The 26,796-nt window shown below is 45.5% G+C and overlaps 1 protein-coding gene across 2 annotated transcripts; it reads right to left on the reverse strand.

Annotated features, from left to right (window-relative positions):
* Positions 1-229: 229 nt before the first annotated feature.
* CSRP3 (cysteine and glycine rich protein 3) lies at positions 230-11,510 on the reverse strand. Of its 2 annotated transcripts, none has more exons than XM_040638893.1 (5): positions 11,145-11,510; positions 6,266-6,434; positions 4,415-4,529; positions 3,137-3,230; positions 230-1,544 (listed from the first exon to the last, which is right to left on the reverse strand). In XM_040638893.1, the coding sequence occupies exons 1-5, from the start codon at positions 11,401-11,403 to the stop codon at positions 1,468-1,470; spliced, it is 714 nt and encodes a 237-aa protein (XP_040494827.1). In that variant the 5' UTR covers positions 11,404-11,510; the 3' UTR covers positions 230-1,467. The 2 variants fall into 2 exon arrangements, with proteins under 2 accessions (XP_040494827.1, XP_008685130.1); XM_008686908.2 differs by having other exon boundaries at positions 4,397-4,529.
* Between the last annotated feature and the right edge of the window lie 15,286 nt (positions 11,511-26,796).

Here is a 26,796-nt window from a genome sequence, read left to right on the forward strand (position 1 = left end):
CCCTCTGCACGCCTGGAAGTCTCTAGGGCAGGGGACTTCATAGTGAAGGCCAAGGTACTATATTGCTTTTAAAATCTGTGTGGGTTAAAGGGGACTTGATTGACTTATTTCGTTTTATCACTGGTGTTATTAATTATTTGATTGACATTCACAGTATCCCAGACAACTCTGGCCAAAAGCTTACAAATGAAAAATAATTGCCCTGTGCTACGTTCCCCAGAGAATATAAAATGTGTAGTATTTCCACCCTCAGGTCATTTTGGTGGAACCCGATGGCCGAATTACCCCAGCAGGGGTCTCTGGACAAACAAAGCATACTTCTGCATTATCTCTTTGAAAGTAGACTGGGACGTAACCTCTGCCAGCTCTTTGTTTTTCTCTGAGCCATTCTATTCATGCCAATCCAATAGAGAAAATGATAAAATGTAATTGCATTTGAGCGTCAAGAACCTAGTAGGTAAATACATGATAAAGTCAGTGTGGGGCTTTGTCAATGACAGCGTGTGGAAGCAGTCTCGAGTAAGTGCTCGTTTTAAAGAAAGCCTTCTTGAGACTTGGAGCAGAGAAAAACCCATGGTTTAGTCTAGGTACTCACTTGCTTTCATTCCCTCCCATAATTCCGAATTGCATGGGGGCGGGAGAGATGTGATCGTTGTTCAAAGCAGAGCCCCGAGAAAATCCACACGCCTGGGCTGCCGAGAACTTGCTGAAGAGGCAGAGAGACATTTTTAATTGGCTGCATCTCACGGTGAGGCTGGCAATTTGACATAGGAGAGGTTTTCAGAAAATTGCTAAACCCTAGGGAATTGTCCCAGAATAAAAGAAAATCATCCTCCTGTTTATAACACAGAAGCAAACTCCACATTTTGTTGCCATTTCCGGGTTTTCATGAAATGTGTGAAGATTGCAAAGCCCATCGTAGCACAAAAGGACTGACTCTTCAGCAGTTTCATGGGTTTTGATGTTCCTTCCAGAATTTGCTCTCCTGTTGTCTGCTTCCTCTGGAACCTCGTTTCCTTCTCCGTTAGCAGGGAGAAAGCAGCTCAGCAGACTGATTCTGGAAGCCCGCTCTCCTTTGCCTCTTGTTCCTCCTCCTCACGCCTTCCCCAGTTGACAGCAAGATTCATGACATCATTTGCAGTGAGTTTTTCAAAACCGCTCTGTATTTTTTTTTTTTGAAAACTCCCTCTATTCTAAAGAAAATATCCAGAAATACACAAGGTGCCACTAAAACACGTATTTATTGCCTCTCCCACCCCACGTATCAGAAATAATAAGGCATTTGTTACAGGTTAGACTTTTAATACTTTTCTTCCAAAAGTGTTTTCTAACTTTGGGTAAAAACTATGATCACTTCCGAAGAGAAATACTGCCCGACCCCAGCGAGGGGATGATCGGGCAAGGGTTTCCGTCGAGCAGGAGGACGTGGCAAATGCTCGAGGCTGGTGGAAGTATATGGCGCACTTTTCACTCTTTCTTCTCCACTTGTTGTGTTAGGCCTCCAAACCCAATACCTGTAGGGCCAAAATTTTTGGCATAGCAAACTGTGAACGAGAGGGGGGTGAAAGGGAGAGAGAATGGGTTGGTTAGACCATCGTTGCACTTCCTGGGGTCTGGACACCGCCCTTTCACCTGTGAGGGGCATCCTAGCGATACATGTATTCATAAGGCAACTTGGAAGTACATTGAACTACATTGACTCTTGATCTGCTGATAAAAACTGTTCACACTTCTGGGCACTTAGGACTAAGTGTTCGCAGGCATGACTCATTTGAGTCAACATAAAATGGGCCCTGCTTGCCTGCCCAGCCTCGTCCCCTCCTACCTCTGCCTCCTTCCCCACACCCTAGGCACATGGAACTACCCGCAGTCCCTGAAACGAACCGTGGTGCCCTGGCTGGGGTGCCATTGCACGCCCTGCTCCCCGTGCCTGGAATATCCCCCCCGCCAAAGCCCGCATTCACCCTTCAAGACCAGAGGAGGCTTGTCTTCTAAGAAGCCTTGGTAAGACCCCACGCTGCTCACTTGCCTCGGTGTGCTACCGCACTGGGTGCTACTAGAGCTTTCCCCCTGGCAATGCAGTTATCTGTCTACGTGTCGGCCTCCGCTGGCTGCAGCAGCATTTTAGGGTTTTTGGCCTGTGAATGCTGAGGACCCTCCGTGTCCTCCGCTGTTGGGAGAAGGTACCTCCCGTGGGACAGTGTGTTCCTTCGCACTGTGTCTCACCGTGGGCAAAGCTCTGGCACCCTGCGGTCTTGATTGGGAATGGCCTCCCTCTTCCCCTCTCCCATGGCTCCTCTCACCCCATTCCAACACACACACTTGGACACCTTGGGACCCATCATTACGTGCAAGGGTAGGAGGACCCCACCGAGAAACAGTAGGCCCCGGAGAGGCTCTGAGGTTGAGGACACATTGCCTTGGCCCCAGTGCATCCCCTCCTTTCCGTAGCTTCAGAGGAGAGCTAACCTCGCCCATCTCTCCACAAGACCAAGGGATCGTGGAGGCATCTGGGGGTAGAGCTGTGAGGACCAGAAGGAAACGCCAGTTTCTCAGTCCTGTCCCTGCAATCACTAAGTGATACACAACATTAGAAACAGAAACGTCAGGAAGGGAGGAGGGAGAGAGCACGAGTGGGAGTGAGGGAGCGAAAGATATAGATACGTCTCGATAAACTAAAGAGAGGTCAGACTCTCTAAACTAATGACTATTGTGTAGTCTAATGAACTAAAGAGTTCATCCTGCCCCAGTCACCCGTGACTACCACTCAGGTAGACAGAGGGCATTTGAGTTTTCAGAAGGGAATGTGGTGCTGTTTATTGTGGCCTGTGGCCTCTTCCAGGACCGGAGTCAGGACACTGCTTCCTTCTCGTCCTCTCTGCCCTCAAGCACCCAGCTGCCTTGAACCACTGAGCATCTGCAAGCATCTGGTCCCCCCTCCAACATGCTGCAATGGAGAGGACCAAAGCTGGGTCGGGGGGTGGTTTTGCTCTCCATCCTGAGAGCCCAAACTCTGCTCGGCCTGAGCAGCCATGCCTCCTGGCAAGCACAGGCCTCTTGGCTGGACGCAACTTACCAAACTCTAAGGGTACCCTCCCTGGGAAAACATCTCAAGAGAGTCCCCAAAACCACTCACCTTTGCAGTACAGTTCCCCATCTTTGTCAGTGACGTTCGTGGACTCTAGACTCTTCCCACAGATGGCGCAACGAAAACAGGTCTTGTGCCAAGGCTGAGGGGTGCAGGAGAGCGGGAGAGCTGCATTAGTATGGGGGCAGCGTTTCTGTTTCCATGGTAAATCTCACCAGCAGCGTATGAAGGAGTGCCACTGTCTTAACCACTCACGTATCTAATTGACCCCAGAATAATTTTTCCAGGAGACCGGACAAAATGAGATGCTATGGATTTGGCCAGCAATTCTCAGAATCCCTACAAATAAATTGGTCAAAGTGATCACCATATGTATTCCTTCAGAACAGACTAAATAGAAAAGGGCTTCCCCCTTCTAGAAAATCAAGGAATAAGGTAGAGAGAAAGGAACTCGGACTTGGGGCACTGAATATATTCATTTATACTGAATATAAAGTTAAAGAAGAAAAGAAGTGAAGAAAGAAGGCAATTAGCCAGGTAATTCAGCTTTGCTAGAACTCTGTGTATTTCTCACGGAAGAGAGTCGCATGGCTTGGATTGTCACAAGATGGTCTCCTTCCGTACGCCGGCCTGTCCACCAGGCATGGCCTGGGGGTTCTCATACATCTTCATGTAGCCGGTCATAGGCTGGAGACTGCCCTCATATTTGAAGTCAGGCACTGTCCACGGCTCTTATTTCCACCCCACTCCACTTCAGTATAAGCAGACTTTTCTTTTCCTTCATTGGACCCAAACCCTTTGGTGAATACCCTGAAACCAGAGCTTGTAGAGCAAGTGTGCGGTACTGTCTCGGGCATTGGGTGACCCCCAATTGCCAAGAGGCTTGTGAGCAAGGATGCTTCTCGCTGCTGTGAGGTGTCTGCTCTACCCATCACTGGTGATCGAGTTATGCAGTGGTGACAGGCTCACAGGGCTGACACCTTTCTAGAAGGATTTTGGACACTGAAGGAAGAGAGGCTCGTGAACCTTTGTATCTCTGAGCTTCTAGCTAGGTGCCTCCCGCCTAGTGGACTGAGGCTTGTTGCATTGAATTGCACCAGTTCTAGCTTCCAAGGGCTCTGCCGAGTGGCAGCCACAGCCCAGGAAAGTGGGTGAGGTTGGGTGGCTCCTCACGTGGGTCTTGGGAGCAAAGGAGGATAAGGGGCCTGGCTCCCACCTGCCCGCAGTTCCTACTCTCCTCTCTCATTTCCTCCGGACTGATCCTGTGCAGATGAGCAAGGCCCATTTGGCTTACATGGCAGCCCTTACCTTGCCACCTCCCATCACCTTCTCGGCAGCATAGACTGACTTTCCGCACCGGGGGCACTTCTCCGACTCTCCGAACTTCGCAGTGAACTTGGAAGGGTTGCTGGTGGTGGCTGAGCGTGCAGCCTTTGGGGACCTGGTGGGAACAGACAAATGAGTGAAACTTATAGACCTTGTTGGCCAAGAGGACTTAGCTGTGTGACCTTGAGCGAGTTATTTAACTTCTCTGAGCTTCAGACTCCTCATCTGGAAGAGGGGGCTAATCATGGTGCCTCCCTCACGGAATTGTTGAGAGGGGTTGATGAGGGGACATGAGGAAAGCACTTAGAAGTCTGAGTGTCTCCTGGCATGGAGTAAGAGCTAACAAACCTAGCTGTCATTGGCTTAAATCTTTCCTTTCTGTCGCAAAGCCTTTAGCAAGTGTTCTATGTGTGTTGGCTTGTGTTGTTGTCGTGTTAGTATTGTGGCTAGTGTTTAGATTTTCTGTACCATCTCCAAGCCTACCAGTCTGCTCTGCGGAGTGAGTTGTGAAGATACCATAGAGCAAGATGGGATCTCAATAGCTGATAGTAAACCACAGTCCAATAGACTGACGCATTCTTGTCACAGTTCAGGTTGTCCTCCTGCCTCAAAAGGTCGCTTGTCCCCGTGTGAGCAACATCTAAGACAGAAGCACAGGAATCCCCCCCTCGTGTCCATCTCTGTTGGTGTTTCCTTGTACGTTTACCGCTCGCATCTCATCATAACCTCTAAGATAGGCAGGGCTAGTTGGAGGAGAGCAAGGGTTGGAGGGGAACCTGCCCACGGTCAGGCAGCTCATGGCTGGTGGAGCTGGGACCAAACCCCAGGTCTGTGGACTCTTGTCCCTCTTGGCTCAGTGTCACAAGGAAGCCCTAAAAGAGAAGAGTGGGCTTCGGGCAATGCGTGGCCAAGAACACGGTCGGTATCTTTCTTCACTAAACAGTGTCTGGTTGGGATTGAGTAATGAGAAAAATTCAAATGACTTATCATACATCCTTGCATCATTTTCCCGGGCTCTACCATGGGCTACTCTCTTTGGAAGGGGCCAGATGACTCGTTAGATGGTTTAACTGCTGCTCTCTGGGGGAGGCCCTCCATGGGCCACTGCCTCGTGTGGGCCTTTCTGTCTAGCCCCACTGTGGAGCTGAGCCCGGATACCAGCTGGCCAGACAGCACTGGGGGCAAGTGGCTGTCAGTCTGTACTCAGTTCCAGGCTGGAAGTCAGCGCGATCATCAAGACAGTAGCCCAGCCTGGTGGATGGAGGTTGTACGGCGTTCTAGCCCAGCTTCCTTGATCGTGCTCGGGGAACGTCAGCATGGTGTTGTCAGGGGGCAGCTAGGGAAGCCCACAGAACAGTCATCATTGATTGTTTACTCCTGAGGCCCATGGCCCTCCCTGCAGACCCACCCTCCCTGTGATGTGGACATGAGTCATCTCACAACCCGAGGGAAGAAATCTTTTAGTGACAAGCCCACAGCAAATAGCCACTGCTTCCCTGCCATATTTATGTGATTTACACAGAAGCGCTCAAAGGGGGAGAAAAGAGACTCCATGCAGTTTTAGCAAAGGTTAAACAATGGAAAATCTGTACTTTCTGGGTTTTCTCTTGATGTGCAAACCAAGAGCCATGGTGTAAAAGTAATTGCCCTTTAGAAAGGCAGATAATTTGAAGACAGTCTTGGAAGAGATGACACATTGTTAAAACTTGGTCAGACTGAGGATTCCTATTGTTGGCAAGTCAACAATAGAGTCCATTCTCCCACTTCCAGAAAACGTTGCTATGGGAACAGAATGAACTGTCCCGATAGCTGGGGCTCTACTGGGCTGGGAGAAGCAGGGCAGTAACTCACTGTTGGAACTGGAGGCCCAGATGTTCGCCTGTGTCCGTGCTGAGGCAGCCGGCGCCTTGTCCGTACCCGATCCCCTTGGGGCCATACCTGCGCCCATAGCAGGTCTTACAGTAGATCTCCGACTCGTGAGCTGCAACCGTGGTGCTGTCCAGAGCCTTCCTGCAGGCCACTGCCGAGGAAGGGAGGGTCAGGGGGCTGGGGCCATGGTTCCTCCCCCATCCGAAGCCCGGATGCCATGCTCAGAGCCAAGACACCCAGCAAGAGGGGTTCTCTGGCCAAGAGCACAACTTTGACTCCTGACCAGAGCATTCTGAGGTGTGGATTCCACGGCACCCACCCCGGATTTCACAGGTGAGGAAACTAGGAAGCAGGAAAGGGACAGCTAGAAAGAGGCGGAGGCCAGGAGCAGAACCAGCTGTGTGGTCTTGGACCAGCTAAGAATATTGTCCCTGAATCCCAACAACCTGAATCCCTGAGTGTCTCAGCCCACATGACACCAGGAAATTGTTTGTCTGTGTGTGTGCGGGGGTGGGTAGGGGATAAGGCACTGAGGCTGGGGATGAGTTTATTTTCCTTAATCGTATCAGAATCAGGGGTGAACAGTTTCTCTACTTACCATGGCCTCTGAAGAACACCGTGATATGCAAGGAGACGGTTACCACTGAAGCTACTTTTGATCCAGTTTTGGGAGTGGGAGGTGGTGAAGGGGTAGACCTTCGGCTTATGTTGGCTTAAGCCCCCGGTCACTGTATATTACCCAATATAAAGTATCCCCCATAATACAAAGTATATAAGACAAGCCTCCATTTTCCAAAAAGAAGACATATAGAAAAGGGTTTTTTGTGTGTGTGCCAATTTGAAAAAATACACTTTTTACATCTAAAACTAATCATGTACTATATGTTGGCTAATCAAATTCAAATAAAAGAAAATAAACTTTTAAGGATGTAAATGAAATTATTAAAAACCTACTTATGATATTTGATTTAATTATAGAGGTCAATGATATGTCGATTTGGAGAGTTTCCTTTCTCTAACCTCATACAAATTCAGGGAACGACTGTATCCAAATTCTTTCTCTGCATCTTCGCAATCAGCATCTCTCTATCACCAGTGTCTTCTGGAGGCAGCGCACTGAGCTCTCCAGCTCCCCACTTCTGTCTGCGTTTTTGAGGGGTAGCCCTGTTTGTACCGGAGCAAGAGGCTGTCACCTGGAATTTATATCTCAACCAGAACTGCCTATTAGCGTAATATTTGGGCAGCTTTAAAGAATATATAGAGGGGTGCCTGGGTGACGCAGTTGGTTAAGCGTCTGACTCTTGATTTCGGCTCAGGTCATGATCTCAGAGTCGTGGGATCGAGCCCTACATTGGGCTTGGCGCTTGCTGTGGAGTCTGCTGGAGATTGTCTCTCTCTCCCTCTGCCCCTCCCCCCACTCATGCTCTCTCTCTTTCTCTCTCTCTCTCAAAATAAGTAAATAAATAAAATCTTTAAAAATATATTTGTAGGATTTCCATAACTTAATAACTTGCTGCATTGCTTTGTAACGGTGACTCTTAAAGATTGTTTATGGTGGTACTCACTGCTTATAATAGTGCGGTCGTAGCGCCAAGAATGAATAACACACGCGCATTCAATTTATTTGCCTCCTTTTTTGTTTTTAACCAGTTCAAGTGACCTTTATAAGCAATCCAGCTTTGAATGAAGTTGTTGCAGGGTAATATGTCTTCCTCAAATAGTATTTTATTTGAAAATGTGAAGTAATTGAATGTGAGAGCGGGCGAAGACAAGGTCGTGGGTGAGGGGCTGGTGGTTGTGTGGATGGCGAAACGAATGGGAACTCATTAAACAATTATGTCAACGTCGTATGTGTTAAAAAAACTCTCTGTAAAACAAAAAATGAGAGACTCCTATAGCATGAGATGCTTTATAAGGCTTTGAACACAAGGCAAACCCTTTTTAATGAGGAATAATTTGGGGTGAAAAATGCCTTACATTTGAACATATATATTACCTATCTCTACCCTTCTTGTTACTATCAGCTACAAGCCTCCAGAAAAACATCTCCAATATTCATTGATATTCTAGGCTCTGAGTTCCTTGAGGTCAACACTTGTATTTTAATATCCTCAGAACATAGCGTGGGGCCTGGCCCAGAGTTAGTCCTCTGTAAACGTTTGTTGAATAAATGAATGAGTGAGTGGATAAATGCACGCACGCACATGTCAATAATGGCCAGTGACTTGTCCATGATTCTACCCCAGTAAGTTGCGGAGTCATGACTGGTCTCAAGTCCTCTGACCCCTGCTCCAGTCCATCCCTCCAGGACTGTGTATGACCCCTCATTACTGGGCCCTTCCTATGGCCACACCCCGGGTCCTGACCAGCTTTCATACACAGGCTCTGCTCTAGCCACTCACCGTCGTGTACGTGATGTGTGGTCAGTGCAAGACACACACCGATTTCAAACACTAAGTACAAACAAAAAAGAATATAAAATATCCCATGAATAATGTGTATGTTGATTACATGTGGGAATTATAGTTTGGGATATATTGGGTTAAATGTTTTAAAATTAATGTCGCTTCTTTATACCTTTCTAAAAATATGCCTACTAGAAACGTTAAATGTATATATGTAGCTTGCATTCTATTTCTTTTGTTCAACACTGGTAAAGGGGATTAAGATTTGTCTAGAAGTTCGGAGAACACTGGCCGGGGGACAAGCTAAGGTAGGCTTTGCCTATTTATGACAACTACAGGGTGGCCTATAGACAGGCAAGTCCTGGGGTGATAAAATAGAAAAGCAGGCTCCACTCTGGGACCCTTCTGTCCACTACCACAGAAATGTGTGCTGCTCAGATCCTCATCCCACCCACGAGTTGTAAGGAAAATATCAAAGGGTTAAAAGGGATGTACCAGCAAATGCTCACATCTCTTCTACCATGGCTCCATTGAACAGGACATCTTCCTGCTACCTGAGGAAAACAAGACACCCCCGACCATGGCAAGGTTCCCTACCACATCCTGCTCTCTCACTCAGATATTAAAGTTAATCCGAGGAGAATAGAGGCCCGATCGAGAACCCTAGTTTTCATCTTCTGACAACCCGTGTGGTGGGTACCGTCATCTCCATTTTATAGATGGGGAAATTGAGGCTCACAATGGTGAAATCACTTGCCTAAGATCACACAGTTATTATGTGGCAGAGCCCAGATTCAAACCCTAGTCATTTGTACTCTAATTCCAGTGGTCTTTCCATTGTTTCTTGCGCCTACTCCTTTTAAAGAGCACTAACTGTTTTTGGACAAAAGCCAGAAGGTTATAGAAGGGACTCTTGAGCAATGACTCTGGATAATTGTAATAATAATGATGAATCTGATGGATGTGTATGATGACTTAAAAATAATTACCCATTGGGGTGCCTGGGTGGTTCAGTCGGTTAAGTGTCCAGCTCTTGATTTCGGCTCAGGTTATGATCTCAGGGTTGTGGGATTGAGCCCCGCATCAGGATCTGCCGTGCTGGGCATGGAGCTTGCTTAAGATTTGCACTCTCCCTCTCTCTCTGTCCCTCCCCACCTCAAAAAATAAATTACCCATCATTAGAACCCAAAACCTTAGTAATCCACCAACCCAGTTACTCAGAGCTGTGCTTCTCCCTGCTCTTCGATGAGAATTCTGTTTGCCCTGGAAGGTAAGAGATCATGGAAACTCCGGCCACAGGTAAAACATTATTATTTCTGGCAGTTTAAGGACAAAGTGCCTCTATGCTTTAACAGATGGAGCCCAACCCTTGAAGTTCCATGTGAAACCGTTTGGGGCAGTATGATGCCTTGTGGCCACTGGGCTAAATCATGGCAGTGGCGTGGGGGACCAAGTGGGAAGGAGGTCTGCCAAATGTCCAGCAGAGCTAGCCCTTAAGCCAGACCTACTAGACTGAAGCAAGGAAAGTAAGTGGCCAAAAAAAGACTCTTCTCCCAGAACTGGACTAGGCATTGAAAACTCTAGAACGAAGTCATGTTGAAGGGGTGGGACTGAGGGTCTGAAGGTACAGGTTCTACTCCTGGCTCTGCTGTGGGTGCTTAGAGATAAGAACTGATTTGTCCAAAGTCATGGGTCAGGCAAAGCCAGACTTCCAGGTGGACCCCAGGGTTTGTATTCCCCTCAGTTTTGACATTTGTGCACCTGTGTCCAGCAGGTGATGGTCAAGATTCCCTTTGTCAGGCTCCTGGTGCCCAGGCCCCAAACTCTTCCCTTTTGAACGATTACAGAATTGGCATATTTGCCCCTTGCCTGACACAGATTCTTTCTTTTGGAAGGACCAGTTGCAGCTGGCTTCAGTAACACTGGCCAGTGGGAACAACACAGAGCCAGATCCATGCTGGCTGCAGATAAGCGATGGCTTCCTTTCTCTGCCAAGTCACACTTTGTAAATGTTGCTACGAGGTCAAGGTTTTCACCGTGGTGGCAGCTGCAAGCCATCTTGTTCTGACTTTGAGCCGCAGGGTAATGGCCTCTGAGTTGGGCAAGCAGTTGGCGAGAGGGTGCCCAGAAGAAGGCCATCATTTTAGGTAGGGCCCTAAAGTGATATTTCTTTTTTTTTTTTCCAAGTAGGCTCCAATCCCCAGGCCCAATGTGGGGCTTGAATTCATGACCCTGAGATCGAGACCTGAGCTGACATCAAGAGCCAGATGCTTAACCGACTGAGCCACCCAGGTGCCCCCAAAGTGGTCTTTGTATTAAGTGCCCAGGTGCCGCTGCTGCTGTCGGTCCCAGGACCAGAGCCTGAGGACCACCGATATACAGTATCTGTGGCTAAATGTGAACTTTGAAATGGCCTCTGGCTGTGGTGGGGCCCGCATGGTGTTCACCCAACTCACTGCAGTGGAAGCAGGTCTTGTGGAAACTCCTTCCGTTGCACTGGATTTCTTCTGCGTGGTAGACTGTCTTTTCGCAGGCGCCGCATTTTGCTCCACCGCCCCAGTTCGGCATCTTGAAGACCCTCTGACCAAAGTCAAGTCTAACAGGATATAAAGCAAATACCCTAAATGTAGGTAATCTCAGGAGTGAGCCACTGCCTGGTAATACTGTGGCCTCAAGACCAGGATCCAGCCCCAGTGTGTTTGGTGGCTTGTTCATTCATTCATTCATGCATGCATGCATTCATCCATTTGTTCAGCAAATAGTTAATGTGTGTATATCACTGAATAAGCTTGGAAACTCAGATGGCTTTGAGCAATTCACTTTACTACTTTAGGACTCACTTTCTTCTGTTAAATTTCAGTAGCACCTGCCCTTATGTACCTCACAAGGTTCTTAGAAGTAATAGATGATCTAATTTTGTGTATATAAAATTATATATAAATATTAAATATGTTTTTGCATCTAAGGTTTTAAACATTCCATCACAAGTGGGGATAATCTTTCAAGAGAGATTTGTCCTTTCTAAAATATAGATCCTTTACGTCTCTGGTTAAGTTAATTCTGAGATAACATATGATTTTTGGTGCTATTGTAAATGGAATGGATTCCCTAATTTCTCCTTCTTCGGTCTCATTATTCGTGTATAGAAATGCAACTGATTTCTGAGCATCGATTTTGTATCCCACCACATTACTGAATTGCTCTATAACTTCTAGTAGTTTGGGGGTGAAGTCTTTTGGGTTTTCCGTATAGAGAATCATGTCATCTGCGAAGAGAGACAGTTTGACTTCTTTGCCGATTTGAATACATTTTATCCCTTTTTGTTGTCTGATTCCTGTTGCAAGGACTTCTAGTACTATGTTGAATAATAGTGGCGAGAGTGGGCATCCTTGTCAAGTTCCTGATCTTAAGGGAAAGGCTTCCAGCTTTTCCCCATTGAGAATGATATTCGCTGTAGGCTTTTCATAGATGGTTTTTATGAAATTGAGGAACGTACCCTCTATACGTACACTCTGAAGTGTTTTAATCAGGAAAGGATGCTGTATTTTGTCAAATGCTTTTTCTGCATCAATTGAGAGGATCATATGGTTCTTGACTCTTTTCTTGTTGATATGATCTATCACACTGATCGATTTGTGAATGTTGAACCACCCTTGCATCCCAGGGATGAATCCCACTTGGTCATGATGGATAATCCTTTTAATGTACTGTTGAATCCTATTAGCTAGGATCTTGTTGAGAGTTTTGATGTCCATACTCATCAGGGATATCGGTCTGTAATTCTCCTTTTTGATGGGGTCTTTGCCTGGTTTGGGGATCAAGGTAATACTGGCCTCATAGAATGAGTATGGTAGTTTTCCTTCTGTTTCTATTTTTTGAAACAGCTTCAGGAGAATAGGTATTATTTCTTCTTTGAATGTTTGGCAGACATTGAAGAAGACACAAAAAGATGGAAAAATATTCCATGCTCATGGATTGGAAGAATAAACATAGTTAAAAATGTCTATGCTACCTTAGAGCAATCTACACTTTCAATGCCATCCCAATCAAAAATACCAATGACATTTCCCTTTTCAGAGAACTGGAACAAATAGCCCCTTAAATTTGTGGAACCGTGAAAAGGCCTCGAATCGCCAAGGAATTGTTGAAAAGAAAACAAAGCTGGGGCATCACACTGCCGGATTTCGAGCTGTACTCACTAAGCTGTGATCACAAAAAGACAAAGCAATATGGTACCGGCGCCAAAAACAGACACATAGACCAATGGAATGGTGAATAGAGAACCCAGAAATGGATCCTCAGCTCTTTAAAGTAACTAATTCCTTGATAAAGCAGGAAAAAAACATCCAGTGGAAAAGACAGTCTCTTCAATAAATGGTGATGGGAAACTGGACAGCTATATGCAAAAGAATGAAACTTGACCACCCTCACACCATACACAAAGATAAAACCTCAAATGGATGAAAGACCCCATGTGAGACAGGAATCCATCAAAATCTAGAGGAGAACATAGGCAGCAACCTCTTTGACATCAGCCAGCGCAACTTTTTTTCATGACACATCTCCAAAGGCAGCATGATTCAAAGAAAAATGAACTTGTGGGACTTCTACAAGATAAAAACCTTCTTGCACAGCCAAGGAAACAGTCAAAAACTAGCAGGCAGCCCATGGAATGGGAGAAGATATTTATAAATGACACTACAGATAAAAGACTGGTATCCAAGATCTACAAAGAACTTTCAAACTCAATACATGGGAAACAAATAATCAAATCAAAAATGGGCAGAAGATATGAACAGACACTTTCCAAAGATATAGGCTACAAATGGCTAACAGACACATGAAAAATGTTCAAAATCATTAGCCATCAGGGAAATTCAAATCAAAACCACCTTGAGATACTCACCTTACGCCAGTTAGAATGGCAAAATTGGGACAAGGCAGGAAACAACAAATGTTGGAGAGGATGGGAGAAAGGGGATCCCTTCATGATTGTAAAACAAGGGAATGTAGGTTGGTACAGCCACTTTGGAAAACAAAGTGTGGAGGTCCCTTTAAAAAAGTAATAATTGAGCTACACTATGATCCAGCAATTGCACTATTGGGTATTTATCCCAAAGATACAGATGTAGTGAAGAGAAGGGCACCCCAATGTTCATAGCGGCATTGTCCACAATAGCTAAACTCTGGAAGGAGCCGAGATGCCCTTCAACAGATGACTGTATTAAGAAGATGTGGTCCATATATACAATGGAATATTACTCAGCCATCAGAAAGAACGATTTCTCAACATTTGCAGCAACATGGACGGGACTGGAGGAGATAATGCTAAGCGAAATAAGTCAAGCAGAGAAAGACAATTATCATATGGTTTCAGTCATTTATGGAACATAAGAAGTAGGAAGATCAGTAGGAGAAGAAAGGGAAGAAGAAAGGGGGGGTAAACCGAAGGGGGAATGAACCATGAGAGACTATGAACTCTGGGAAACAAACTGAGGGCTTTAGAGGGGAGGGGGGTGGGGGATTGGGATAGGCTGGTGATGGGTATTAAGGAGGGCACGTATTGCATGGTGTGCTGGGTGTTATATGCAGGTAATGAATCATGGAACTTTACATCAAAAACTTGGGATGTACTGTACGGTGACTAACATAGTAAACATTTATTATTTAAAAAAAAAAGAAGTGGGGACAATCTATGAAAATGGCATCTCTTCTTACCTAGCTCAGTGCTTCTCAGATCACATCAGATCCGGCTCTTCTGCAGATGCCGTTTGGTAGAAGTGGGCGAGGCAGGAAATTCTGCATTTCTAACGGTCTCCAGGCAGTGCTGATGCTACTCATAGGGGACCACCCTTTAGGTAGCAAAGCCTTAGTTAATCTTGCTGATAAAACATCTGTAGATAAAATCTCCTGGTCGGATGTATTCCTCCCATCCCTTAGATCCAGGCAATAAGCTGTAATGGCACTACAGTACTCAGTAGTCTGGAAACCTGCCTCCTGCTCTCAGCACTACTGCCTCTGGCCGTGGGCAGTGAGATGGACTTGCATGGCTTCTCTTCTGTCTGTCTTCCCACCTGTACTGTGAAGAGAGTCATTCCTTCTCTTGTGTGTATAGAGGAGCAAATGACTCCATGTGCAGGAAGGTACTTGGCAGAGCCCACAGTGCCAGGTGTGATCATAGGAGCCAGGAGATGATGCTGTGTGTCCTCCCACGCCCTTCCAGGACATTCTGCTGCAAGGAGCGGCTAATAGTCACAGCCCCAGGCCCTCATTGTCTCCTCACGATAGCATTTGTGTGAGAGATACCAGACAAGTAGGGGCATCAAAAAACAACTTTCCCTTTCTTTTTGCGCCTCTGCGTAAGTATGAATCCAGTTGTCAGTTTTCCCAGAGCAGAACTAAAATCAGCCATTGATACTGTGTGAAATTTCTGAAATCGTGCCAGCTCCAGGGGGCCGAATTTTCTCTGAGATCCTTTGGTTTCTAAGAAGCCTGGTATGTCATCTCGTCACTGACACTGAGCACTATCAGTCCCTTCCAAGTGGCTGCTTCTGAGCTTCTTTTTCCCTTCTGGGAAGCCAGTCACCTTCTTATAATAGTTGGCGATTAACACTAAGCCCTCCTGGGTCAACTGGTCCGGCTTGTGCCTTCCAGCCTCATAACAAAGTCAGGTTTTGCTAAGAAACAGAAGGTAAATAGCAAACAGACCACTGAACCTGATACCAGAACCGAAGGGAACATCTCTACCTCAGTGTCCCTGTAAAGAGCTTTCCCACTAATAAAAACAGTGTGAGATTAGCCAGGAACATCCTATCCTTCCTCTCATAGAAGCAGGCTCTGCTTTTTATTCAGTAAAATTTTAGAAAATACACTTTTAACTTTTTTTTTAAAGGAAACATTTAGTGCATCTATTTCTATAGTTTAGGTTGTTTAGTCTGGAAGAAAGAATAACGGATTTCGAAATGAAAGGCTCAGGATCCAGTCTACATGCATTTATTTACCATGCATTTATTACCTACCTATCATGTGTCAAGCACTGTACTAGGTACTTGGTGATGGATCAAGGGGAAGGAAACTTATAAAAATAAGTAATTTGTGTCACCTAGAATGAGAAGTCCACATTCTAGAAGAAGAGGCAGGAACCAGAATACTCCACACCAAAGAAGAACCTTATGAGCGTAACGTGCAAACTCAAAGGAGAGTATGGTTACCCACGTTTAGACTGGGGAAGAAAGCAGTGGTTGCTGGAGGGTTACAGATGGCATATCCAAATGAGGTTTTGCATGGTGAATAGGAGTTTACCAGATAGAGAAAAGGAGGAAGGACGTTTCAGGAAGAGAAAAAAGCACACAGAAAGGCATATCTTAATACCTCCTAAAAGAGCCCAAATTGTTTATTTTTGGCTCCATTGAAAATTTTAGGTCTCTACGGTTGGAATAGATATTCAAGATTGACGACCACCACCCCCCCGATTTACAAACCAGTAAGGCAAAAGAAGTAAATGTTTGGGAGTATTTTCTTAGCTAATTTCTTTTGCTAAGATTCACCCTTCTCTGATTAAACATGATACGTTCTTTGGAAAAGAGTAGAATAACATAATTTTGTTCAAGTTCATTTTGATCCTGGATTGTAACATAACATAGAAGAGAAATGTAATATGTATCTGGAATAGGACAGTGACACTTGTGAAATTAATGAGATGGAAAATCTCAATGAAAACAAGCCTAGGTCAAATTTCTTATCTCAGATCTTTGGTGGGGATCTCATTGGCATGTTCTGCAAGTTAATGGTAGCCAGAGATGGCCCTTGGGAGGATGTGTGCGTGTGCATTCAGCAATTGCCTACAAATGATACTTTTCAAAGTGAGGATAAGATTACAGATAGGTGGTGGGGCGCCTGGGTGGCACAGCGGTTAAGCGTCTGCCTTCGGCTCAGGGCGTGATCCCGGTGTTATGGGATCGAGCCCCACATCAGACTCCTCTGCAGGGAGCCTGCCTTCTCCTCTCCCACTCCCCCTGCTTGTGTTCCCTCTCTCACTGGCTGTCTCTATCTCTGTCGAATAAATAAATAAAATCTTTAAAAAAAAAAGATTACAGATAATACCTTCTTCACAAGGTAATGGACCCTAGCACAAGTTATTTTTTAAGTGATCATAAAATATCTGACATTCATATATTAGGACTTGAAACCCAGAATAGAAATCTGTAAGCATTTTATTAAACAGGTGCTGAGAGTTCCATTTTTAAAGTTGGAAATGTAGCTATGGAGGCTAATCACAGAAGATGTCTCTGATTTCTTCTTCCAATGCTCAAGGGCCAAAAGGCAGAGGGTGTTGTAAAACATCCTGAATTGGAAGACATGGTTTCTGATCTTGACCTGGAGACCTTGAACTCGGGTGAAATATGATGGAATTGAAAGCAGTATTGAGAAGCTAGTCACAGGCAAGGCATCGTTACCCCCTTTACTCAGGTTATTCAAATAGCACCAATCTACTAATTAAATCACCGTGATTTGAAAGCACATTTAAGTCCTGGCTCACGTACATAACCTTTTCCACCTCCGGCATTGCTCTGGAATTCCTGTGTCTCAACACTCCTCTAGCCAGGCGCAGAATGTGAGTTTATACTGGCAAGATACCAAGGGATGGGTCATTTGTTTATCAGCGTTGCCTGGCACAGGCAAGGGTCATTGAAGGTAGGATGCCAAATATAGGCCTGCCCGTCACTCAGCCCCATCCGCCACCTGGGTCACAGTCTCCATCACATCACCTGGCATTACTCCCCGGGGCGAGTCCTGGAGATGGCTGCGTTGTCACTGATGAAGTCGAGGGTCAGGATAGAAATGAGGGACAATCTGGGGTTCCTGAAGATAAGACAAGACTGCAGGCTTCACTACGTCAACTAGGAAGAGGGTGGGCTCCAGACTTTTGGATACCCAGATCCCAGTGAGAGACTACCTGTGTCAATTTCTTCGCGAATTATACTGTGGGAACAGTTATACGGGGCATGTGCCATAGTGGGTTCTGGGAAAGGCGCTGGATCAGACGCAGGAGGCCGGCATTCTAGTTCCGTCTCGCCTCCTCAAAGCTGTGTGATCTGGGGAAACCGGCGAAGCTCTCTGAACGTCAGGAACCTTTCTCTAGAATGGGCATGAGAGTCTCATCTGTTCCACTATTGCTGGGAGGATTGAAACAGTTCAAGTACATCAAATTACAAAGTTAAATTTGTAAACCGTTGGGTATTCTAGAATGTGCGAACTAGTTAGATCTGCAATAACTCTGAACTGTCACGGATCAATCTGAACTTTTAAAAGAATAACCGTGCTGTGCGTGTCGGTGCCGTCTTCCTACTCCAACACTCACTGTTTCTCTGCCTGTTGCTTATCAGCTATGGCGCTGAAGGGTGATCCCTTGGGGGAGTTAAAATGGGCGCTGACTGACTCAGTTTCTTCTTTGTAGGGGTCCATGAAAGAATGTGGGGGGGGGACCCTTAGGCCATGACTTTGAGCAGCAGAGACTTTTAGTGACAATGCCATTTTCAGCTCAATGTTGGTTCAAGTGGTCATCCTTTTAGATGCCTGATTCTGCATAGCGAGTTAAATTGTCTACACTGGCTGAGACCAAGATTTTGTATCATAGGAGCATATATCTGGAGTGGAAGCGGTAGTCATTACCAAGCTTAATAATGTTGTTATTGAAGCTGAAGTGTGTGGAGTCCCCTGGGCCAGGCACTGTGGCTTATCTCATTCCGTCTTCACAGACCTTCAAGGTAGACACTATGACAAAAGTTGCCTTTTGTAACTTTTGGGAAAATGGAGTCTTAGGGAAATTATGTTGCCCAGGGTCACATGGCTAGATTGAATTAGGTCTCCGATTGGAAGGCTGTGTTCTTATATTAATATTAGCTACTATTTACTGTTTACCCTGTGTTAGTTGCTTTGTACGTACTGTCTTTAATACAACAGCCCCACAGAGCAAATTTTGTCATCTCCATTTTGCAGATGAGAAAACTGAGACTCAGAGAACTTGAGTGACTTGTCTGAGATCACACAGTAAGTGGCAGAGCTGTAATCCAGACCCAGGTGAAGCTCGTTCTATATCCCATGTCTCTGCTTACAACACGCTGGAGAGAGGATAGGGTCAGCACCTCCATTAACCAAACTCCCAGTCGATGGGAACTGGGATCTGATCGACCCCATTGTCTCTGCATGGGACAGAGAGTACTCATGGGTTGGAGTATCAGGGAACCTGAATTTAATTCAGTAAGTATACGGAGAGAGCTCTTTTGAGGCTGGAGGGTTCCCTTTCACTGTTGACTTTAGCTCAGCTGGGAATGGTTGCCCATGTGACTGCAATGTTGTGAAGCCCCTTCAAGAATCCTTCAAGCCCTGAGACAGATGCAGGGACCTGAACAGTGACTAGAGCCTCACCTTGCAGACATGCTGCCCAGTGACAACCCCCTCTCAAACACTGCCTCCTCGCTACTCCCTTAATCCAGGTGGAAGAGATCATGCAGTGTAGTGCAACAGCATGGGCTTTGGAAAGAACCAGGCCAGGGCTCAAAAAATGCTCTCTGCTGGGCTTTGGGCTAAACGCTTGAAATCTCTGAGCCCAGTGTGTCCTGTCCTCATGCATGGAAAGACAGATGAGAAGGCTTGTCTTCAAAGGTTGTTTCCAGGTTAGATAAGATCATCATAATAGCCAAGGCACTAAATATACAAATGTGTAATACATCACAGGTGTCTAATAATTTTGTTGCTTTCCTTATTACCATTCTTACTGTTATTATTTCATCTTCAGCTTTTAAATCCATTTTCTCAAAACAAGCAAATCTTTCCAGGCTTCTTGTCCGTGGCCCAGACTGTGAACCAGCTCCGTGTCTCAGCCTTTGGAGCGCGTAGTACCGAGGCGCAGATGCAGCCAGGTCAGGAAGAGAGCTCCCTCGGGGTGGGGATCGGGGTGCCTGGTGCCAGAGATGGCATGTCACGCAAAGTCCTAAGCCTGTGCCCCAGGACAGCTGCTTCCTCGCTTTGGCAGCCCTGGTGCCTAACACCAGCTGACCTCGCTGGCGACGGGGACATGGAAGGGGAAGCAGCCAGCCTGAGCAGAGTCCTCATGGCCCAGGGAGAGCATGCCCTTCAGCTCCCCCCATGGCATACTCAAGGTCAGTGGCCTCGTCCTGCGCTTCTGAACAGATGAACGAAGTCCCCTATCCAGAGGCCCTTCCACAAAGCCTGGGAAGCCGAAGTTGCTTATTCCCAGCACAGAAATAAGCCCGAGTGTTGGCTCTCGTCCCTTAAAACTCCAGGTAGACATACCTGCCCGCCAAACCACAGCTGTGACACGCGGGTTACATTGCACCTTTCCTGAAATTATCTTGAAGTGTGGCCGAATTTTACTTTCAGAAACTCACTTTGTTCTGTGTTGGCCCTTACCATGTGTTTTTCAAGAGCACGCTGCGCCCTGGTTTAGATCCTGGCTCTGCCACTTTCTCGCCACGTGACCCTGAGTAATTACACTGCTTCCTTGAGCTTTCGTTTCTTCCTCTGAAGAATGCCCTCTCATGGGACAGTCAAATAAGCGAAGATTGTCCCACGCCAGCACAGGGCAGTAAACAAGCCACAAATTGCGCTCAATCCTTTCCCACGATGAGGTCCACACTGAGGCTCAGAAAGGCTCCCGTGCCCCGTGGCCTTCATGACCATCACTGCCTCCCCTCCTGCTTTGCTTCACTGCAACGAATAACTGCAGCTTTTCACATTCGGAGCCATCACACTTCCCTCTGGCCGCGAAGCCCAAGCCCGGCGCGGTATGTGCAGACATCTGAGCAGCATGCTTACACCTGGAAGTCTGCCTGCCGCGGGAGTTGTGTTGCCTGTGTATTATATTCCCTGTCTGTGCCCCTCCTCTTGTCAAGCAAATTAATCATCTTCTAACCCCCAGGCACCTTGTTATCCACTCTGACCTCTGGACTTTCTTCATTACACTTGTGCTTAGCAGGAAATCCTCCTGCAGCCCACCGGGCTTGGCCCGGGCCTTTTCTCAAAGGCCCCGCATATTTGTACGGTTTTATGCAGCTTTACAAAGTGCTTCCTGTGCTTTATCTCCTTGGATGCTTAACAAATCCCTTTGGCGTACGTGGCCTTAGCTGAATTCGATTGTCCAGAAAATGGAAACTCAGAGAAGTTGAGTGATGTCCAGAGCTAGGGTTTGAACCATCTCAATGACAGATGCTGTTTTCTTCTATTACCTTCTTCAGATTCCTAGGATTTCTGTGTCTGTGTTCTTCCAAGACTCTGTCTCCGGCTCTTTCAGGAGGATTACGGCTATTTGCCTGCTGAGTGATCACGCTCCCTCTTTCCTTCTCTTTCTCTCTGTCTCTGTCTCTCTGTCTATTTGTCTGTCTCCTTCCCCTGCCCCCTGGCCTCTCTCCCCATCTCTAATGGATGGCTTGTGTGCCTGGGCTGCTGAGCACCTGTCTGCCTGGCCAGAGGGAGCACCGGGCCCTGGAGGTAAACTGCCCTCCCTGCCAATACTCAGGCTCATTTTAATGACCAACTCATTCAGAACAGAACCAAAGCCAGGCCAGAGGAATCCCTTATGTTTTCTGGGTCATACAGCAGTTTTATTTACTTTGTGATGAGTTGGAGGTACCCAGCATTGAGATTTTGGCCCCAAAAGTAAACCGAGGACACAGGCTCTCCCTATTTCCCCACCCTTCCCTGCCTCAGTGCTGCCTCTCCCCCCAGCCCAGCCCAGCCCCAACACAGAAGCTGGTCAACACAGGCTCATTCAATTGCATTGAATCGTACTGCAGAAAGGCAAAGCTCCTCAGACCTGTCACCCAACTCCTCCTTCTTGGGGATGTCACTGGCCCAGCGCAGGGATGGGAACAGCAATTTGGGCAGCATCTCCACTCAGACCGTTGCTTAAAACCACTTCTCATTCTCCGTCACACTCATGCCTGTCATTCAAATGCTTAACTGAGACCGGGAGGGAACACTGGGAATCGCCCCTCACCCTCCGCAAGGAGTTCTCCTCCCATTAAATAGAGCTTTTGATGGATTTTTCAGTGTGGCACTGTCTTTTGGGGGTCCTTTTTGGGGGGTTTTGATTAATTTTAAATTATTAGAAGCAAGCCTGTTGCTGAACATCCTTGGAATATAAAATCTATTTTAAACCAGCAAATTTCATTGAGCATTTCCCATGTGCAAGGCAGGGTATGGGGAACTATAGAAATCTGTCATTTGCCCACACCTTTTGAATAGCACAATGCCTTGTATTTTGAGCATTGGAAAGCTGGCTTCAGCTGTATTGTATCTATAACAAACACTTTGTAAGTGTTTAGAAAAATATCACCACTTCCATACTGAGCCTCAGAGAGGAGACCTGAGGGCAAAAAGTTTTCCTGAGTTCCACATCCAGTCATTATGTGGTAGTTCTAGGACTGGTATCGTGTCTTTTGACTAAGACACTAGGAGACATTTCAACATGGAAATAGTCTTAGGCCAAACATTATCCCTTACTCATTTCTCTGTGAGTTTCCCTTGAACCCCCAAATGCTAATCCCCCTTTTAGGAGTTTTTTTTAAACAACTGCTAGGTCCACACCAGCGGGAGCCTCCTCACACACAACCAGCGGGGACACTGGCACCTGGGACGCGAAACACACCCTTACTCTAGGGACCCTTCTGAGTCCCAACCAGCCACCAAGCTAGCCCACCCCCAGCCCAGATGTCTGCTTTGCTCCACGTACCTGCCTGTGTGGTCTCTGTCGGCTCAACTGGGTACAGGGGCTCTTGTCCTCTTTAAATACATGGAGGCCGTCCCCAGCATTGGCCAGTGGAGGGAAGGGCGGGAGGGAGGCCGAGGGGAGAGGGTGAATGAGACATGAGTAACACAACTGCTATCAGAGGTTGAAAATAGCCTGTGACCAAAGCCCTGAGTTTTGTCCCCCCCGCCACGCCAGCTGTGAGGCCCTTAGAGAACAATATGGCTTGGGTTCTGTTGTAATTGCCAATTGCCTGTGGCACTAAGGGATCAATTTGTGGAGTGTGAATTTCTGATCAAATGGTCGGAAGAGGAACAAGAGCAAAGAAGGATTGTATATGGAAAATCATTTTTCCAGGCTCCTACTCCCCTGACCTTCCTGGAAATCAATGCAAGGTACCTGCAAATGAATCATGAGCCATATCTGGGAGCCCTCTGGAACTCCGAGACACAGGTCACAGACACTCATGAAGAGAACTCAGAGCTAAAAATAAGAGTGATGGGTGTCTGAAATGATACTCAGATAATCTCTTCAAAGAAGCTTGGAAGGAAAAAGGTCAGTGAATCATCAGGGTCCCGGCACTCCACAGCCTGCCATCCTACAAAGAAAAGTTTTCTCTCAAAAGTTTTGAATTACCATGTTCATCATCTTTTTCTACCTAAGAATTTAACGTGGCAGTGTGTCGCATTTATGACAAATCTTGAAAAGCCTCTATGAAACCATGTTTTCTTTGGAGGCCTAATTTCTCTTTGCCTGATATGTACATCTTTTTGGCTTCTTCTTTTCATCTTTTTAGCTTTGATCAAGCATCAAGGACACATATGAATTATAGAATTTGATAGGTGACAAGGAATTCAGGATTTAATAGACTAATTCTTCATGTTGTCACTAAGGAAACTGAGGCACCTAACTCAGGCTGGGTTCCAGGCAGTTGGCAGGTTCCAGATTGAAATTCAGGTCATCCATCTCTCAGGCAGAGGCACTTTACACTAGCATTGACCTGGATGTTGAGGTAGGTGTAGGTAGTATCCAACCAAGAGGTGTACGAAATCCAGCCCTTCGAGTCCGCCATATTAGCCCTTCAGTTACATGCTCACAAAGCAGTTGGTTGCGTGATTGAATATTTCACGGTAAAGAAGGTTGGGGTAATTTCGTAAATATGGACACAGCACCACCTCATATGAGATGTCATTGATCTGCATTTATGTGTAAAAGTATTCATCATAGAAATGGAGAAAGACCAAGTACTCTAGAATGTTAAAGTTAGAAGGGACTTTAGAAGTCTTCTAAGATAGCAGCTTACAAACATTTGCAGGTTTTTTTTTTAGAATAATAATAATACTTTTTTCTATTGATAATCTTAAATGGAACATCAGTATATAAAGCAGATAAAAGAAGAACTTCATTGCTTGAAATAAGTAGGTGGTCTTAGAGTCTCACTGACATAACCTTGTCCTGAATTCCCCAAGGGGGCTTCTAAAATACTTCTTTGGTGGGGTGCCTGGGTGGCTCAGTCAGTTGGGCAACTGACTCTTGATTTCAGCTCAGGTCATAATCTTGGGATCCTGGGATTGAACCCCATGACGGGCTCCCCCTTTAGCCGGGGAGTCTGCTTGTTTGCCTCTCCTTCTGCCCCTTCCCCTGCTCGCTCTGTTTCTCTCAAGTGAATAAATACATCTTTAAAAAATTTAATAAAATAAAATAAAAGACTTCTTTGGGGGGTGCCTGGTTGGCTCAGTCAGTAGAGCATGAGACTCTCGATCTTGGGGTTGTGAGTTCAAGCCCCACTTGGGTGTAGAGATTACTTAAAAATAAAATCTAAAATAAATAAATAAATACAAATAAAATACTTCTTTGGGCAAAATTTAAAAGTCACAAGTGTGACCCACCACTTTCATTTTATAGATACAGATATTAAGGTCCAAAGAAGGGAAATGCGATATATGTAGTCAAATTATTTCTAGAGCCAGAAAATCTGGGGTTGAGTCTAATGCTTCTAACCATTAAAGAAAATATTTTTTAATTACATAAATAATCCAGGAATGCATGTTTATTGTGAAACACTAAATAAGAAAGATATATTTAAGGTAAAATGTAAAAGTGCCCTCCCACAATCCTACTTTTTTCCCAGAGTTAATAACTGATAATATTTTTAGTTTTACCTAATTTGAGTCATCTTTTAAAAGGAGATTTTAGCCCATTCACATTTATTGTGATTTTGGGTATATAAGAACTTATCCCCTTGATCTTATTTTATGTTTTATTTTTATAATGTTTCTTTTTTTCTGGCTGTATTCTGTTTTTTCCCATGAGGTGAGAAACTTATAAGAACCTCAGCACACTTTCACTATCACCACCTCACCCTCTCCTTTCACATTGGCCTTGTGCTTACATACCTGCTCACCACATCCCATGTGTAAATCATTTGGGATTTTACTTCCAGGTTGTAATTAGTTTTGTTCATTATGCCTCAGTAGTTGTTTAAACCTAATTATAAATATTACTGCTTTCTTCATTCAACTACTGTTTCTTGTATATTTTTTGTATCTTCCATTTTAATTCTGTGAGTATGTGCGTGATAGAATGCATTCTTGATGAATTCATTGAGGAAATCTGTTGTAAATGAAGTAAATTCTCACATAATTGAAAAGCCCTTTGAATTAGATTGCTAGAACTGCTTTAACAAATACCGTACACTGGGTGGCTTAAACAGCAGAAATTTATTTTTTCACAGTTCTGGAGGCCTGAAGTCCAAGATGAAGGTATCAGCAAGGTTGCATTCTTCTGTGATCTCTCCCTTTGGGTTGTAGATGGTCATCTTCTCCACATGCACCCATGGTCTCACCCCGTGTGTGTCTCTGTCCCAATCTCCTCTTCTTATAAGAACACCAATCATATTTGACTAGGGCCTACTCATATAATCTCGTTTTATTTTTAAAGGCTCTACCTTCAGATATAGTCACATTCTGAGGTACTGGAGGTTGGGACTTCAGCATAGGAATTTAGAGACACAATTCATCCCATAACAATCTTAATTTTGCCTGAATGCAGGTTCAGCCATCTCTAGAGTTGTACTATATGATATAGTAGCCCGTAGTCACATGTGGCTATTTAAATTGAAATTACTTTTTTTTTAAAAGATTTTTAAACAAATTATTCATTTGAGAGAGAGAGAGAGCATGAGTGGGGGGTGGAGGGGAAAGTTGAGAGGGAGAAGCAGACTCTTGCCGAGCAGGGAGCCGGACGTGGGGCTTGATCCCAGGACCCTGGGATCATGACCTGGGCTGAAGGCAGACACTTAACCGACTGAGCCATCCAGGTACCCCTAAATTGAAATTACTTAAAATGAAATTAGCAGTTGAATTCCTCAGTCACAGTATCCATATTCCAAGTGTTCAATACCCATATGTGGCTAGTGCCTACACATCGACAGCATAGATATAGCATGTTTCCATCATTATAGAAGCTCTATTGGAGGGGCGCCTGGGTGGTGCAGTCGTTAAGCATCTGCCTTCGGCTCAGGGCGTGATCCCGGCATTATGGGATCGAGCCCCACATCAGGCTCCTCTGCTATGAGCCTGCTTCTTCCTCTCCCACTCCCCCTGCTTGTGTGTTCCCTCTTTCACTGGCTCTCTCTCTCTGTCAAATAAGTTAATAAAATCTTTAAAAAAAAAAAAGGAAGTTCTATTGGATAGCAGTGCTCTAGAGTTTCTTCATCGGAAAAATGAAGCACATTTCTTTTGGATTCTGTGAAGAATAGATAATATTAAGTATGTGTTAGACATAGCAGGGCGCTCAGTCAATACTAGCTGAATGTTAACTCCTCAGTAAATGTATGGTAATATTAGGACTAGGACCCACTGTTCCCGCCCCATTGTTCCCCCGGAATAACCATAAATGAGTAAGCCATTGCAAAGCATAGGACATGAAGAAGACCAGGCAAGAGAGTGAGGTGAGACAATGGGGGCAATATTAAAACACTACCTTTATACCCCCAATCAGAATGAACATTATCCTATTTAATCCTCTCAAGAACTTTGTAAAGGAGGTGTTGTTATGCCCATCGTCTGAGTGAGGACGGAGGGAGATGCAGCTCATGAAAGCTAAGTGACTGCCCCAACGCTGCACAGTTGAGTCACCAATGAGTCAATGGCAATGTCGGGACTAGAATCTACTGCTTCCTACTCTTCTTTCCTCTAGAATAACTAAAAGCTGGTAAGTCATGGGGAAATACAGATCACACACCCACGTGCACACATACACTTACAAATAAATAAATATGTGTATGTATGCATATGCATATACTTATTTATAAATTATTATGTATATTCCTGTAATAA

Source organism: Ursus maritimus, unplaced genomic scaffold, assembly GCF_017311325.1.
Source record: "Ursus maritimus isolate PB19 unplaced genomic scaffold, ASM1731132v1 scaffold_23, whole genome shotgun sequence".
NCBI classification, from domain to species: Eukaryota; Metazoa; Chordata; class Mammalia; order Carnivora; family Ursidae; genus Ursus; species Ursus maritimus.

Coding starts and splice junctions, on each gene's coding strand:
- CSRP3 (XM_008686908.2), bottom strand. CDS start 11,403: ATGAACAAGCCACCAAACACACTGGGGCTGGATCCTGGTCTTGAGGCC. Junction 4,530..6,265: donor CTGGGCCTCCAGTTCCAACA/GTGAGTTACTGC, acceptor TGTTCCCACCAG/GTCCCCAAAGGCTGCACGCT. Junction 3,231..4,396: donor AGGTGATGGGAGGTGGCAAG/GTAAGGGCTGCC, acceptor TGCACCCCTCAG/CCTTGGCACAAGACCTGTTT.